We start from the raw sequence: 13,639 nt of genomic DNA, 5'->3' as shown, positions 1-13,639 counted from the left end.
ACTCCAGGCACTTTCCTCCTTTTTCATGCCTCTAGAAGAGCCTTACAGAAACAACAGAAATGGAAGCTGCTCTTTGCTGCTCTCATGAACTTGGTTCAYGAGTCTGAAGCCCGAGTTTCCTAGCACAAACTCTGCTCTCTCACGCTGCCACATTGCTGCTTGCTCGATAAAAGCTCTTAGAGCATACACAGTAGGAGGAAGGGAACACTTTTGTTTCCTCGTCCCAAGAACTGAAGGTACTAAAGGTTAATACTTGGAAATCAGCAACTGCCAAGAACAAGCTCCCCACCCACCCGTCCACCCAAGGCTTTGAAGTGTTTTCTTTCTAGCTTTACCTTGGCACGCTGGCCAAATAAGTCACAAGTTTCCGAAGGTCTTCCTGCCTTATTCTGTCGTGATTGCTGCGGGCTGGGAAGGTCAAGACAGGACCACCTCGTTTATCACGGCCACCTGCAGAAAATAAAGGATTGTTAGAAACTCAGGCAGGAAGCACATGTCAAAAAAACTATGTGCACTGAATTGATAAACATAAATTACAGCACATTCAAGAGCCTGCGCTCTCTTTGTGTCTTTCAGGCTTGCCTAATTGAGGAAGACATGCTTGCATTTGCTGGAGCTCCAACGAAAGGAAAAACACAAGGAAACCTGTCACTAGCGTTTCTTCTGTCTTTAAGCTAATGCCATCAAATCTCCAATGTAACAGCCAACGCAAGCAGGCAATGCTAATGAAAGCCTACTGTAGGGAGAGTTTTAAATGTGAAAAMATCAGAAAAGTGGAAGTATTTTCACTGTTGCTCAATGTGCATTGTATCTTTCATTGCCAGACAGATTACAATATACCATTACATAGATGCAGTGCATCCCTGTAATGTTTATGCAGTAAGACATTCTAATCTGGCAATTCATTAGCAATTGAATTTTGATTAAAAGTTCATGCCTCCTATGCTTTCTATTAAGAGAGTGCTGCTGGCAATTAGAATGATTTTTGGTTTGTTTTTTTTTTCCTGTAGTTTTTCTATTTAAAATCCATTCTTTTTGAACTGCCAGTATCTGGCACTTCATGTTTTACAGCAGTTCTTAAAAGACTTAGCTATAAAAAGAATGACTTTACCCCAAATTATGCAATCATAAATACAGAGGTGAATACAACTTATTCTACAGCACCTTATTCTATTCTTCGCTATGAATAAATTTTAATAAGCTTGAAACTGAAATCGAGTTCCTTACTCAATCTTTAGTTCTTCCTTCATGTATTATCACAGGATTTCTCTGAAATGGTGTGTTGTCAGATATATGTTTGCATTGTTAGCTAGGAAAAAAGTCACAGCAAAACTATAGTTCAAAAAGCTAGCACAAAACTACAAGGACCTTGCAAATAAGCAGTAAAAAAAAAAAAAAGCAGATGAATTTTGAGCTTTTCAGTGGAAACTATAATCCCTTTAACAGAAATCCCCTTCCTCAGAAGTGGTAATCAGATGCTTCTCTGAAGTAAATTACTCTGAAGTAAATGACCAACAGGAAGGAAAAATGTGCAAGGACACTGGCATCTCAGCACCTATATGCCACATTCTGTATTGCAGAACACAGGACACCCCCACTCTGTGGGGTCAAAATTGCTATAGGGGTCCTAAACACCATCGTTTGATAAGATGACCCCTAAGAGGCTTTGCTCTAAGAGTAGGATCAGCAGGAGAGCAAATGTGAGCTTGGAAAAACAGTGTCCTAGATCACCACAGGACAAAGAACTGCTTTGAACAGATCCAAGGAGGTATCTTGTGTGGCAGAAGTTCCTGGAGATGGATAAATCAGACACCAAGCTGATGAGATACATGCACATACCCCTGGGACACTGTTTTTTCATCTGATCCTATTTACTAACCTCTTTCTAAATTTCTGTGCCTAAGTTTGCCATCAGCTGTAGGCTGCTTCCTGGCCAGCACTTCATGAAGCCTTCTGAATGACTTCTCCGAGGCCACTTGCTCCGTCCGTTTAGACGGCCTAAACATGACTCTGTATGGCAGCCTCACAGCCGATCCTCTCCATCAAGGAGCAAACTACAAAGGCTAGGATGACTGATGGGATTTCAGCCTCACGTTGGCTGATACAGCCCTCTGCCACATGGCATGAGCATGGGGACATATTGTAACAAATATTCCCAAGACTGAATTTACAAGGAAATTGGCCCATTTTTATTTGCAGGCATATATATATACGTGTGTGTATATATATATATATATGTGTGTGTGTGTGTGTGTGTGTATATGTGTGTGTATATATATATGTGTGTGTGTATATATATATACACACACACACATATATATATAAACCCGGACTTTAAGGACATTACCCCTTTGTTGGGATCATTTCACACACCATAGCAATGCCAAAACCATTATCTCATGCATGATGTATCCAACAGGAAAGCAGGCCAGCCTATGGAATGGCAAACTGATACAGTAACTAAAGCTAGGTGGGAAATATGTTTTCAACACAAGAAACTTACCAAGGTTGTGAAAAATTTCCCATCATACCAAGCTGTAACCAAGGCTTTCAAAAGCTTCCAGATACTGACTGAAGCAAAGGCTTGAACTTAAATTGCATCCCAGAAGAACATGCTACCCACTATTCAGTCAATCAGCCTCTCCCTTCCCCTCTCCTCCTACCTTTTCTCCCATTCCCAATATTTTTATGAAATGGAAAAGTGCTAAGAGAAGATATCAGGAGATATCCAAACCCACAGTTACAATCCCTTCCCAAGATATGAGCTGTGAGCAGCCCAGCAACGACACTGCCCACTCACCTCAATTTGCTTATGACTATAAATGGTATTTTGGGTCTACAGCCCCTTTCCTACCTACACTTCCACYAAAGCGAGGTCTGCAAAAAATTTAAATTTTGGCAGGCTGGGCTTTTCTAGTGGGAGGGGAGAAATGATTAAATCAGAAAATTCTTGACTCTTTTGCTAACAGTAACACAAAGATTGTGGGCTACAGAAAGGGAAATAGAGGCCAGAACATTGCTGTTCTGTCTTTGCGTCAGTATAAACATTCTCCTTCAATAGTTCATCTAACTGTCCTCAGGGGAGCAGGATAAATAAGGCTCTATTACAGGGTCAAAAGCTACCAGGACAGTCTGGAGAAAATTGGTTAATTCTCTTTGGAAGAGGCAGGTTACATGATGATCTGGTTGAAGTTTTTTAGATGCCAGAAGAATAAATAAGTATCTGGACCAATTCCTTCTACTTCTGTAGCACAGAAAAACAAGGAGGCAAGAGGCAAACCTTGAGAAATCTGAGCCAAAGAAACAAATGTTTCTCATTCATGATAAAAATTACTGCTCTACATTGAGTAACAGAGTGAAGTGTGCATCATATGTATTCAAATCCTCTGCTTATTTCCAATTTATTCACACGGAATCCCTATTTTTATGAACATCTGCATTATTTATAATTTTATGAAGAGTGTATATGAAGAAATGCCAGGTTTCTTCCAGAACAAACCCCAGTATATTTAATTCACCTTAGGACTTGCACAGTTCAGTAACYGTGGTTCCTGTCTTAAATACTAATAATATATAGCTTTTCCACAGCACTTTATTACTGCAAATGGCAGCTTTACTATGCAGACTAAATGGGATATTCAGACCATCTAGCTTTAGACACCTAACAGATGCCTATGTTATGCCTACAGTGAGGTACAAAAAAAGTGAAGAAATTTGCACAAGATTTCTTAGCAAGCCACTTGAAGAACCAGCAGTATAAGCCAAGTTTCTGACCCCTAGTCCACTGTGTTAGGGCTTTATAGTGCTTACACTAAAAGTCAATAAMTAAAAAAACGTTATTGAAACTCTGTCCTTGCTTACAAGTAATCCACCCAGGAAGGCTAATCTTTCATCAAGTCAGCTTGGATCCAAACACTGATTTTTACATGCAACATCTCATCAGAGATCTACCCAGAATATCGTTCTAAAAGAAAATAAAAAATGGAATGGGGTAAAGAGTCTCAATTGCTCTAATCAATATGTCCCATCTCCCACCTCCCACTGGGCTTCCAGGCACGGGCTGCAATAATCAAACATGTCATTAGGTTTGCAAATTACTGTTATTAAATGCTAAAACAAACAGCTGATAATTTCTAATTGATTTCCAAGGTGGGCTTTCAAGGGGTTTATTCTGATGCATAGAGGCAAACAGATGGTCTAGCTATTAGTGCTCTGGAAAAAGGAGTCACAAAAACACATGTTCTACAGGGCACAAAGTACACTGAAAACAAATATTTAGCCATATATGTCTCGCATTCCTCCTACAAAATCCTTTGTTGACYGCCTTGGCTGTCAGTGGCTTGCTTGCTGGTTCTTCCCATCTTTCTTACTTCCAGCATACACAGACTCCACTGCTAAATTCAACATCTGTTCTCAAAGGCAAGACCACATCATTTTTCTCCACAGATTTCTTCTGGATCAAACTCAGCATACTCATGTTTGCTCTCAGCACATTGTTCAGCATGCTAGAGTGTAGCACCACAGGGCAAGTCTCAAAYTGGGTGAAAACAGGTAACAAAGCTCTTTAAATCACTGCCCACCAGTAACACAGTGCAATACTGCAGTGACGGCAGAAGGCATCATGATGTGCACCACTTCTACATATTGGAAGAAAGCCTCAAAAACCCTACGTACCGGGGCAACAGACGCAGGTGGCAGACAACTCAGGCACTTTTCAGTGACTTTGTGATGACCACTTTTCTGGTTACGCCTTTGAGCAGAAAGGGACTCCAGCCTATATAAAATCGTTGCCCCAGCAGCTGCTGGGKAAGTGACTGCCTGAGCTGAGATTTTAATCCTCCCGTTGGTGGGCCTGAACACTTCTGCCTAGTTTGGCTTCAACCGCCAAGAGGTAAATGGAGATGTTGGTCAACCCAAGTGTTAGCAGTGTGAAGGACGGCTATGGGCCCTCCCCCGGTCATGTCCTGAGACATGAACTTTGTGGGATTAGCTTTGTGGAATCCTGTCTGTTTAGGACAGGAACTTCTATCTGTTTCCCCAACGCAGATTTATTGCATCTAACAGACTRTGATCATATCGAGCTCTATTTTGAAGCTGCACCAGTCCAATCCTATCTACCATTCTACTACAATACTTTCCGGCCTGTGTTCATCCACGTTAAATTGTATTCAAGCCCTCTGCTCTCTTCTGCACACTTTTTATAAGGAGGAATTCACAGGGATTAACTGTAGGAACAGACAACTGTCCAGACAAGCAAAGGCTCCTCTATGACCCCAAGTACCTTGTCTAAGGTCCCACAGCACATCACCAGCAGAGCCAGGATTAGTACACAGGGCTTCTGGCCTCTGTTCAGCCACCTACTGCAGTTCTAATCAACACAGTGCTTCGTCTGATCCCTGCAGATCACAAGCTGATCTATCTTGATGCTGCAGACTCTACTGGGACCATAAGCGACTTTCCAGAGGAGCTGAAATACTCCTCAAAAGGAGGATACCRTTTGTATTTCAGTCCAAAATATGGTGAAAAAATGAATGATAATGGAGAGAACTAGGTGACAGAACTAATTCAGCTGATGTCAAACRCCTCTATAAAGCGACAACCAATATGCTCTGGGTTTCTAAATTGAATTGACAGACTTCCTAGGAAAGCAAAGCATCAACAAATTAGTATCCAGCGTTGTAAAGAAAATAGTATTTCTTTTCCTTTCTCTGCCATAGCTGAGCTCTGTGCTAGTCTGCTTGCTACCACACCTACTGAGCAGAGAGCYCTAGTCTGAAAATCCCACAGCTTCAGCAAGCACTAATCACTGCAAGGATCATATATACAATYATCTGTGTAATGATCCTCAAATTCTGTTGATTCCAAAGCAGGTGCAACTAGTGTAATAGTAAAGGAAATTTAACCTCTCACAACAAGTAYACCTGCAAATTAGACCAGCTGTAACACAGTCAGCAAGGCCTGATCCTCCAGTGTGTTGCTCTTTGCAGTGTCCTGTATTCCTGAGTCACGYGCTTGAATCAAATCCTAATGGCAGGCACTTGCAATATTATACTTAGGGAGTAAACAATGAGTTTGTGTGTTCCTACCAGGAGATCCCTTGGTAGAGCAGATCAGAGCAGCAGTGGATGAGATGATCAGCATGGCTGCCAGATGATCCCATTTCCCACCTGACGAATTTGTTTCACACCCACCCAAAGCCATGCTCTAGCTGCAATCTGCTTTATCCAGTATCAATCAGCAGTGCAGAAGAGGTCTTTTGGGCAATACAGTAACTGATTCGTGCCAAGACACCCTAAAGATACAGCTCCTTACCCCAACCTTCAAGGCGTGCTGCCAATCCAATCAATGTGCCTAGGCATTGGAAAAGAACCTGGCGTGGGACTTCCACATGAATTTGAAGAGACAACATTTTGTGGCTTGTAATATCCCTCTGTTGWTTTATGCAAGTAATTTTGGGGGTACTGCTTTGATTTTTAATGTTTACTTGCCAACAGGCCACTGGGAAAACTGTCTCATTTCCCACTGGGAAAAAYGTTGTCCTAGCAAAGCAAAACTAAGGAAAATCCTCTGTGTGGAAAGCAGAAAATTCAGAGAGAGTCCAGAGGAGCCCTTTTCTTCCTCTGGAATAAGCTGGTTTGCTGTGTAGTATCAAGAGAGCACTAGGCACAAGCACACAACCATCTTCTGCAAYGTCTGTATCTTATTTACACCTGTGCTAACCAGTTGTCTTTTGCCTCAACTGCAAAGTARTTTCCTTGATCTCTCCTCCTCTATCAAAGATACGTGGGAAAACCAGTACATATTTAGAAACCAATGCAGAAATTAGGTAAAACAAACCTAAGCCCTCCTAAAACAAAATACCCCATAGAATCATAGAATCAGTAAGGTTGGAAGGGACCTCTGGAGATCATCTAGTCCAACCTCCCTGCTCAGCAGGGTCACCTAGAGCATGGTAGACAGGGTTGCGTCCAGGCAGGCCTTGAAGATCTCCAGAGAAGGGGACTCCAAAACCTCTCTGGGCAACCTGTGCCAGTGCTCTGTCACTCTCACAGGGAAGAAATTCCCCATCACGTTCAGGTAGAACTTCCTGTGCTTCAATTTCTGCCCATCGCCTCTTGTCCTGTCACACAAGACAACTGAAAAGGGTTTGTCCCCATCCCCTTGACACCCTCCCTTCAGGTACTTGTACACACTGATAAGATCCCCCCCTCAGTCTTCTCTTCCCCAGGCTGAAGAGGCCCAGCTCTCGCAGCTGCCCCTCGTAGGGCAGGTGCTCCAGCCCTCTGATCATGTTTGTAGCCCTATGCTGGACTCTCTCCTGTTTTTCCATGTCTCTCTTGTCCTGGGGAGCCCAGAACTGGACACAGTACTCAAGACGAGGCCTCACCAGGGCTGAGTACATTGCACACCCTCTTGCCCTAAGGAGAAGGGAAGAGAAGAAAACAGCATGTGACRATACCAGTTTCGCTGCTGATGGTAGATCTGGAAGGCACAAACAAAATAAGGCAGAGAGAGGCAATATTCACGCTGATCACAGGCTGTTTGCCTTCCCAATCTGAGACGAGCAYAAAGAAATGGCAATGGCAAAGTTTSWGACRTTCATCAGCAAAGTGAAAAATGTGATTAACTGATCCAATATAACCGACTGCCCAGGTTTCCCACATCCACTGCCTGTAAATTCTCCACAATTATAGCCAGGTAGARGATCCTGTAGATTAATGAAAGCCCAGGGAAAATTCAATCGATTGGACTTACATAATTGCTATTAGAAAGTCTTTTTTCCTCTGGCTTAAAAAAGAAATTTGKCTCAGAGCTGGAAAAAACTGTCAGAAGAAAATACCCTTGAAATTGCTTGTTACAGTATAGTATTTCCATTTCAACTAGCCTATTTTTTCCTCACCAAAAAAATGCATAAAAAATAATCTAAACTATCATCAGTACAGAGATAGTCCAGTTCTGAATTTCAGTACTTCTAGTTTGTTGGAACTAGTTTGTTAGGACAAAAACCTAAGCCCACAGCCCAAAGCACTTTCAATAGAAGTGAAGGGACATTTTAGAGGTGATGAGCATCACTAGCAGGACACAACGAACCCTCCATTGCAAAATGTCCAAGGCTTCTGGTTCTTATCAAACATCTCAGATGCTAGTCATCTCCCTACATCCTTATATTGCTATATAAACTCCTAGCCTTGATTTCTWTATAAAGACAGTGTAAGTGAAAAAGAGATCCTTAGTGAGGTACGTGTGGAGCTCACTGTATCTTTAAAAGGACTAGAAAAATCTAATAGCTGAAACAGGATGGGATCTATACAGACCTTCTTGCTTCACAGACTCAGTTCCTTCCTCTTATTGTTATTTTGAAAGTCATTACCATTAATTTTAAAGCTATACATATGAGGCTGAATGTCCCATCAATCCATCAACCTTTGTGCTCCGAAGGCTGTTCAGGAAGGCAGTCACCAAGTTCAACATGTTTGAATTACGTCCATAGTATTATTTACATCTCTACAAGTTCTTGCGAGGGATGGAAATTTTGATTGGGCTGATCTTTTGCCCAATTTTGTAAGGCACTTGAACCTTTTTGTGTCTCCATGTGGCAGCACAGGTAGAATCATTAACCTCACACATGCTAATTGAGGAAGTACATAAAGGAGAAATCTCACTGCAATGAGGAGATATTGGTGGATCTTTCTTGGCAAGCTGCTTKTATCCAAGAGCCAGGACAGTAAGCACTGGCAGTGACTAGCTACTCTCTGCAGAAATTATTTAATTTAGACTATGGCTACAGTTAAAACATATGGAAAGAAATACAGTAACTGTTTCTGCATCCTAGCAATGTTTTATCTTTGATTGTGAATCATCACAACCTGTATATGAAATCARAGATCTCAGGGAACATTTTGATTTCTATTCTAACAGTCCTGAYGAGGATATTTGAACAGCTCCTAAAGGTAAAGGCTCTTCTATATCTGTATGAATGAACTTACATTATTAAAAGGAGAAAAAAAGAAAAAAATAATTCACAGGCTCAGACCTCATCAGAAGATCTGGAAAATTTACAGTCTAAACTTCCCCTTTTTCATCTTCAAAGAAAAATCTGCAGTAATGCATCAGCAAATTCTAGATGGAAGCAYGACAAGCCCAAAACCACTACGAAAATTCAATAGTCAAGCCATGTTATGCTATTCCTAATAGYATATTTCCTCTTTTTGGAATTTCTGTCRATTTCAAATTATATCAGGGAACAGTATGAAAAAGAAGGCATTTTTCTGTAACAAAATGTGGAATAATTGTTAATGCTTCGGTTGAAATTTTCATTCCACAGGAAAAAGAGAATGGAAATTATTACTCTGAATCAAAACTTTTTTTGTCCAAATGCAAACTGTTTATATCATTCAAAAACAGCTATTTTTGTTAGTTCTATTCCCAATCCAATACAAATTCCAGTGGCCAAAAATCAGTATTTCAGACTCCCTGAAACCTGGATCYGAGTTCTTCCAAAGCCTGGAGAGGCTTGGGATCTCATTTCAGTTCCTTCTCTTCAGACTGAAGCACATTCATCACACAGAAGGATAGACACGATCCTGCACATGTAGTCCCACATACCTCTGGCGCTACATGACCTCTGGTGTCTTCAGAGAAGTTCTCAGGAAGGTCAGTGTCTTCCCCCACAGCAGTCCTTAACTCAGAGCAAGTCTTTCCCAGATTCAACACTAGTTTCAGAAACTAAACAAGCACTGAAGACTTCCTCTTTGACTCATTCCACCAGGCATAAATTTAGCGAAACATAACTGCAAAGTTGTCCTTTCATCTGATCTATTTACACTAAACTTCCTCCTCCAAAAGACCTTTCAATAAAGCTCTTTCTGTTTTGTCATCAGGCTCTCAGGCTTATGCCAGTCTCTTCCTTACTTAGTGGCCAACCTTCTCCTTTGTATTTGTGTTTTAAAAGCTCAGCAGACAATACCTGGAGAAATGCAAAGTGTTGCAATTTTTATGAACTCTTTTCCCTGTAGGGAATAGACTGTGACAGAAAGGCTCCTGCAGAACTCTTCTGGGTAGGCCACAGGAAAAGGATAAATGGTTTCACCCAGGTCCATGGCATTAATCAGCTGACAGGCTTTTTATACCCAAACTCAGAGGAATGAGGAAGGCAGGAAGAAAAGAGGGCTTCCCACCTGGAACCTGGGATGGTCCCACCTGGCTCCCTACAAGCTCCCACGAAAATGCTCCTTCCCTTCGACCTGCCCAACCTCCTTGCGGGGCTGCCTCCTCTGTCCTTCCTCCAGCAGCCGCCAGCTGGGCACCTCCGAAGGATACAGCCACTGCGAGGTGAGACCTGCCTGGCACCCAGCCGCCTGCCTTCCACGCTATGGCCATGCTCACAAATGTCTTTACCACCCTCTCCAAGCTGCTTGCCTTAGCTCAGGGTCCATGCGCTGGGAGGGGGAAGCAACACAGCAACATGCTCCCTTCACTCTCCTACAGCTCTCATTCATGACCTGCTTATTTCCACTGATTAATAGAAATTCTCCTATAAATATAATCAAGCAGATGAACAACATCCCAAGCTGAATTCATTCTTCCAAAGTAGCATCTGTGTTTCCCAGGAAAGGCTGTAACCACACCTTCCAAAATATCATTTTCACCAGCTCTCACTGAAAAAAACAAAACAAAAAAATGTACAACCTGTTTTATTTCCATTTCTTTGTGCTCATCTCCTTCTCAGAATACAAAAATCAGCCTCTGGCTTACACCTTGCTCCCAAACGGTTCCCAAAGCTACTCCACTGCTGGAAACAACACGGTGAACCAACCACGCAAAGCCAAGATTTTATTACTGTTTAGGCAACAAGCATGTGGCCAAAGCCTCCACCCCACCCACTGCTTCATCTCCTTCCATGAGGTCAATTATGGAAACAGTCAGACCGCGACAGCAGAGATAGGTTATTGCTCACAACTGGTCGGACTATCTCTCTGCTTATGAGAACTGCAGTGGGATTTTCAGGCGCCGTTTAGACACACACGCGATCAGTCCAGCTTATACACGAGGTCACTGGAAGAAGTGAAGAGGCAGTTCCAGGAAAAAAAGAATCATTATCCACCCCTCGATCCGCCAGCGCTCGCGGAGGCTGATGCAGAGCCCCGTGCCTGCTGTTTGCTGCTGGCTACAGCCAGCCAAGAGGCAGCGCGAGGCACAGAGCCCTAGCATTTAGCCGGGATGAATCTGTGCCCAGCTAGTTAGGGCTGTATTTCAACTCCGAAATTAAGTGCACTTCTGAAAGCTTGAGTGCTCCTCTGAGATTACAAGGCTGTACAAGTAGGTCCTGTTGTGTGTGCTCTGCAGCAGGCAGCATCCAGTGTCACTCTCCTGCTAATGGTCTGCCTTACTGTTTTMCATGGTCAAAGTTTATAAAAGCGAAGCATCCACAGTACTTTGAAACACAAAGCACGGTATAGCCACTGCCTTAAGTAACATATTTGCTCCCAGCAGCCTTCCTGTAGAATCATGGTCTAAAAGACAAGCTGGTGAGCCACAACAGATAAGAAAAGAAAATATATAGATATATATATTATTGAGATGTTCAACTGAGAATTTTTTTGTGTGCCAATAAATTCAGCTGATGTAAGCACAAGATGAAATCCCTTGATAACAATTTTACCGTACTATTATTGTTAAAATTAACTGTAGTATAAAATTCTGAAGAAAGCTCGATAAAGTATTGTTTTTCATTGAGGAAGCTTGAATACAAATGCAACGTGCTCACAGAGTCTGTTCAAACTACAGCATGACTACTTTTTTTTTTGAAAGGTTCAGAATTTGATTTTTTTTTGGCAAACATTTTCTCTTTTGTGCTCAAAGCATGCTCTAGGAAGTTATTCCATTTTAATTAAAAATAACTTAGTCATCAATTGAAGTATTCAAATCCTTTTCTTAATCTGTTTTATTACAGCAACCCAGGCAAAAACTATGGAGTTCTTAAACCCTGGGCTGGAGGATGACGGTGTCTTTTTACAATAGCCCCAACACATTTTATCTTCAAAGGCCACTGGCAATCATTGTCCCTGTTCATTGTGTTTCGAGACCATGGAGAGGWGGTGTAAATCCTGAAATTGCTATCTAGCTAGCTCTGTCAGGAACAGTCACATTTTGAGCAGAGACAGCTTTGGAGGTTACCACGGCTATGAGGAAAGAGCTGTGCCTTGCCTGCAGTGAATCACAGTGAGAAACTGCAGAGGAGTGTATTGGCACAGCTTATTTAACTCCCTCCACAAGGCAAGCTTGGCCCAGGACAGCATCTAACAACTTGATGATTTGGTGAGAGACCCGCTGGTCAAACGGAGCTCAAGCACTGTTGGTGGAAGGGGCTATATAAATGATCCAGACTAACTGTCATTATTAAATATTTCATGAATTCACAAATAATCCTGTGGTTATTTCCACCTGAAGCAATGACAGGAACCAAGAACTAAATTCCAGTATAGTCCTTGCATAAATTCCTTCCTTTTGCTTCCCCAGAGCTCCTGGTTCAGCTTCGCTTTCTGTCCCAAACAAGCCCGCAGTTACGCCCCATTTTTATGACTCTGTTCCACTCTTCAGAGGAGTGAAAGGTTGTAATGACATAAAACATCTGAAGATGTTCAGAATGAGACTCCAGTGTAAGATAAAGCAGTTGTACATGGTTGCACTGCTGCCGTGGTCCTGAGTTTTCACATGACGCATTCTAGTGTCTTAAAAGCTTCCCTTGAAGTCCTGCTTTTTCATGGCATCAGTCAAAAGGTTTAGGGTTTATAGAGCCACAAAATGTTTGCTCAAGTCACTGCTAGACTCATGGTTCCTATACTACTTCACTGCTGCTACATGGGAATACATTTCATGCCAACTGACATTCAAGGCCAAAGATTTCATGACTTGTCAGACACCTCCACTGCTCTGCAGGATAACGAGCCCTCGTCAKCACAGTTCGTGCTCCAGCACCTCTGCAGTGGAGAGCTATGGAGGAAGAGGCCACGCAACTAATGGCCTCACTGCTGTTTTCCCTCATCTCTGCAGTCAACATTACTGCAGAGATAAAGGAAACACAGAGCAAAGATTACAAACCAGGRGCAAAGCAGTCTGACTCTGGCTCTTTTTGATACAGGTTTTCTGACTGAAACAGGGAAGATCAACAAAAGCAGCTTGAATGGTTTGCAACCATGAAAAGCACGGGCACCGGAAACATCCCATTTTTATGCTGCCAACTTAGATGTCTTCATGCAAGATTATGATCACTTCAGTCTTTCTCATCCCACTCTCCCTAACAAGTTGTAACCCACCCCAGAAACCCCTAAACCCAAGCCATTYTCAACGCATTTTACATACTTCCCCGTCCACCCCCAAGTCCTGCAGACTCATCCTATTAACAAAGGTCATAAATCTTTGGACAGGTTAGAGATCTTTGAGAATCTAAATTATGTAAATGTAACATCTGGTACTTGCAACTGCAGGCTGATTGGGATTACAAACCAAGTACCAGTGATTTACAGAAGCCAGTGCTTCTTATAAAGAACAATTAATGCTATTCACTGACCACAGCCCAAAAGCAGGATCCCTGATTTGAGCCACCCAGAATGCTGAGACACAACAAATCAGGGCTGCA

At 42.3% G+C, this 13,639-nt stretch overlaps 1 protein-coding gene across 1 annotated transcript in view; it reads right to left on the bottom strand.

Annotated features, from left to right (window-relative positions):
- Positions 1-13,639, bottom strand: part of KALRN (kalirin RhoGEF kinase) — a 515,456-nt gene that overhangs the window by 338,972 nt on the left and 162,845 nt on the right. Inside the window, exon 3 of the mRNA XM_085311032.1 lies at positions 336-450. Within this exon, the coding sequence (XP_085167158.1) occupies positions 336-450 (115 nt within the window). The remainder of the gene's footprint in view (positions 1-335; positions 451-13,639) is intronic.

The sequence above is a fragment of the Rhea americana genome, unplaced genomic scaffold, assembly GCF_003343005.1.
Source record: "Rhea americana isolate MKP2758 unplaced genomic scaffold, rheAme1 scaffold_33, whole genome shotgun sequence".
Lineage (NCBI taxonomy): Eukaryota > Metazoa > Chordata > Aves > Rheiformes > Rheidae > Rhea > Rhea americana.
Note: the sequence above shows the minus strand (reverse complement) of the source record. Positions and strands in the feature narration are given on the sequence as shown.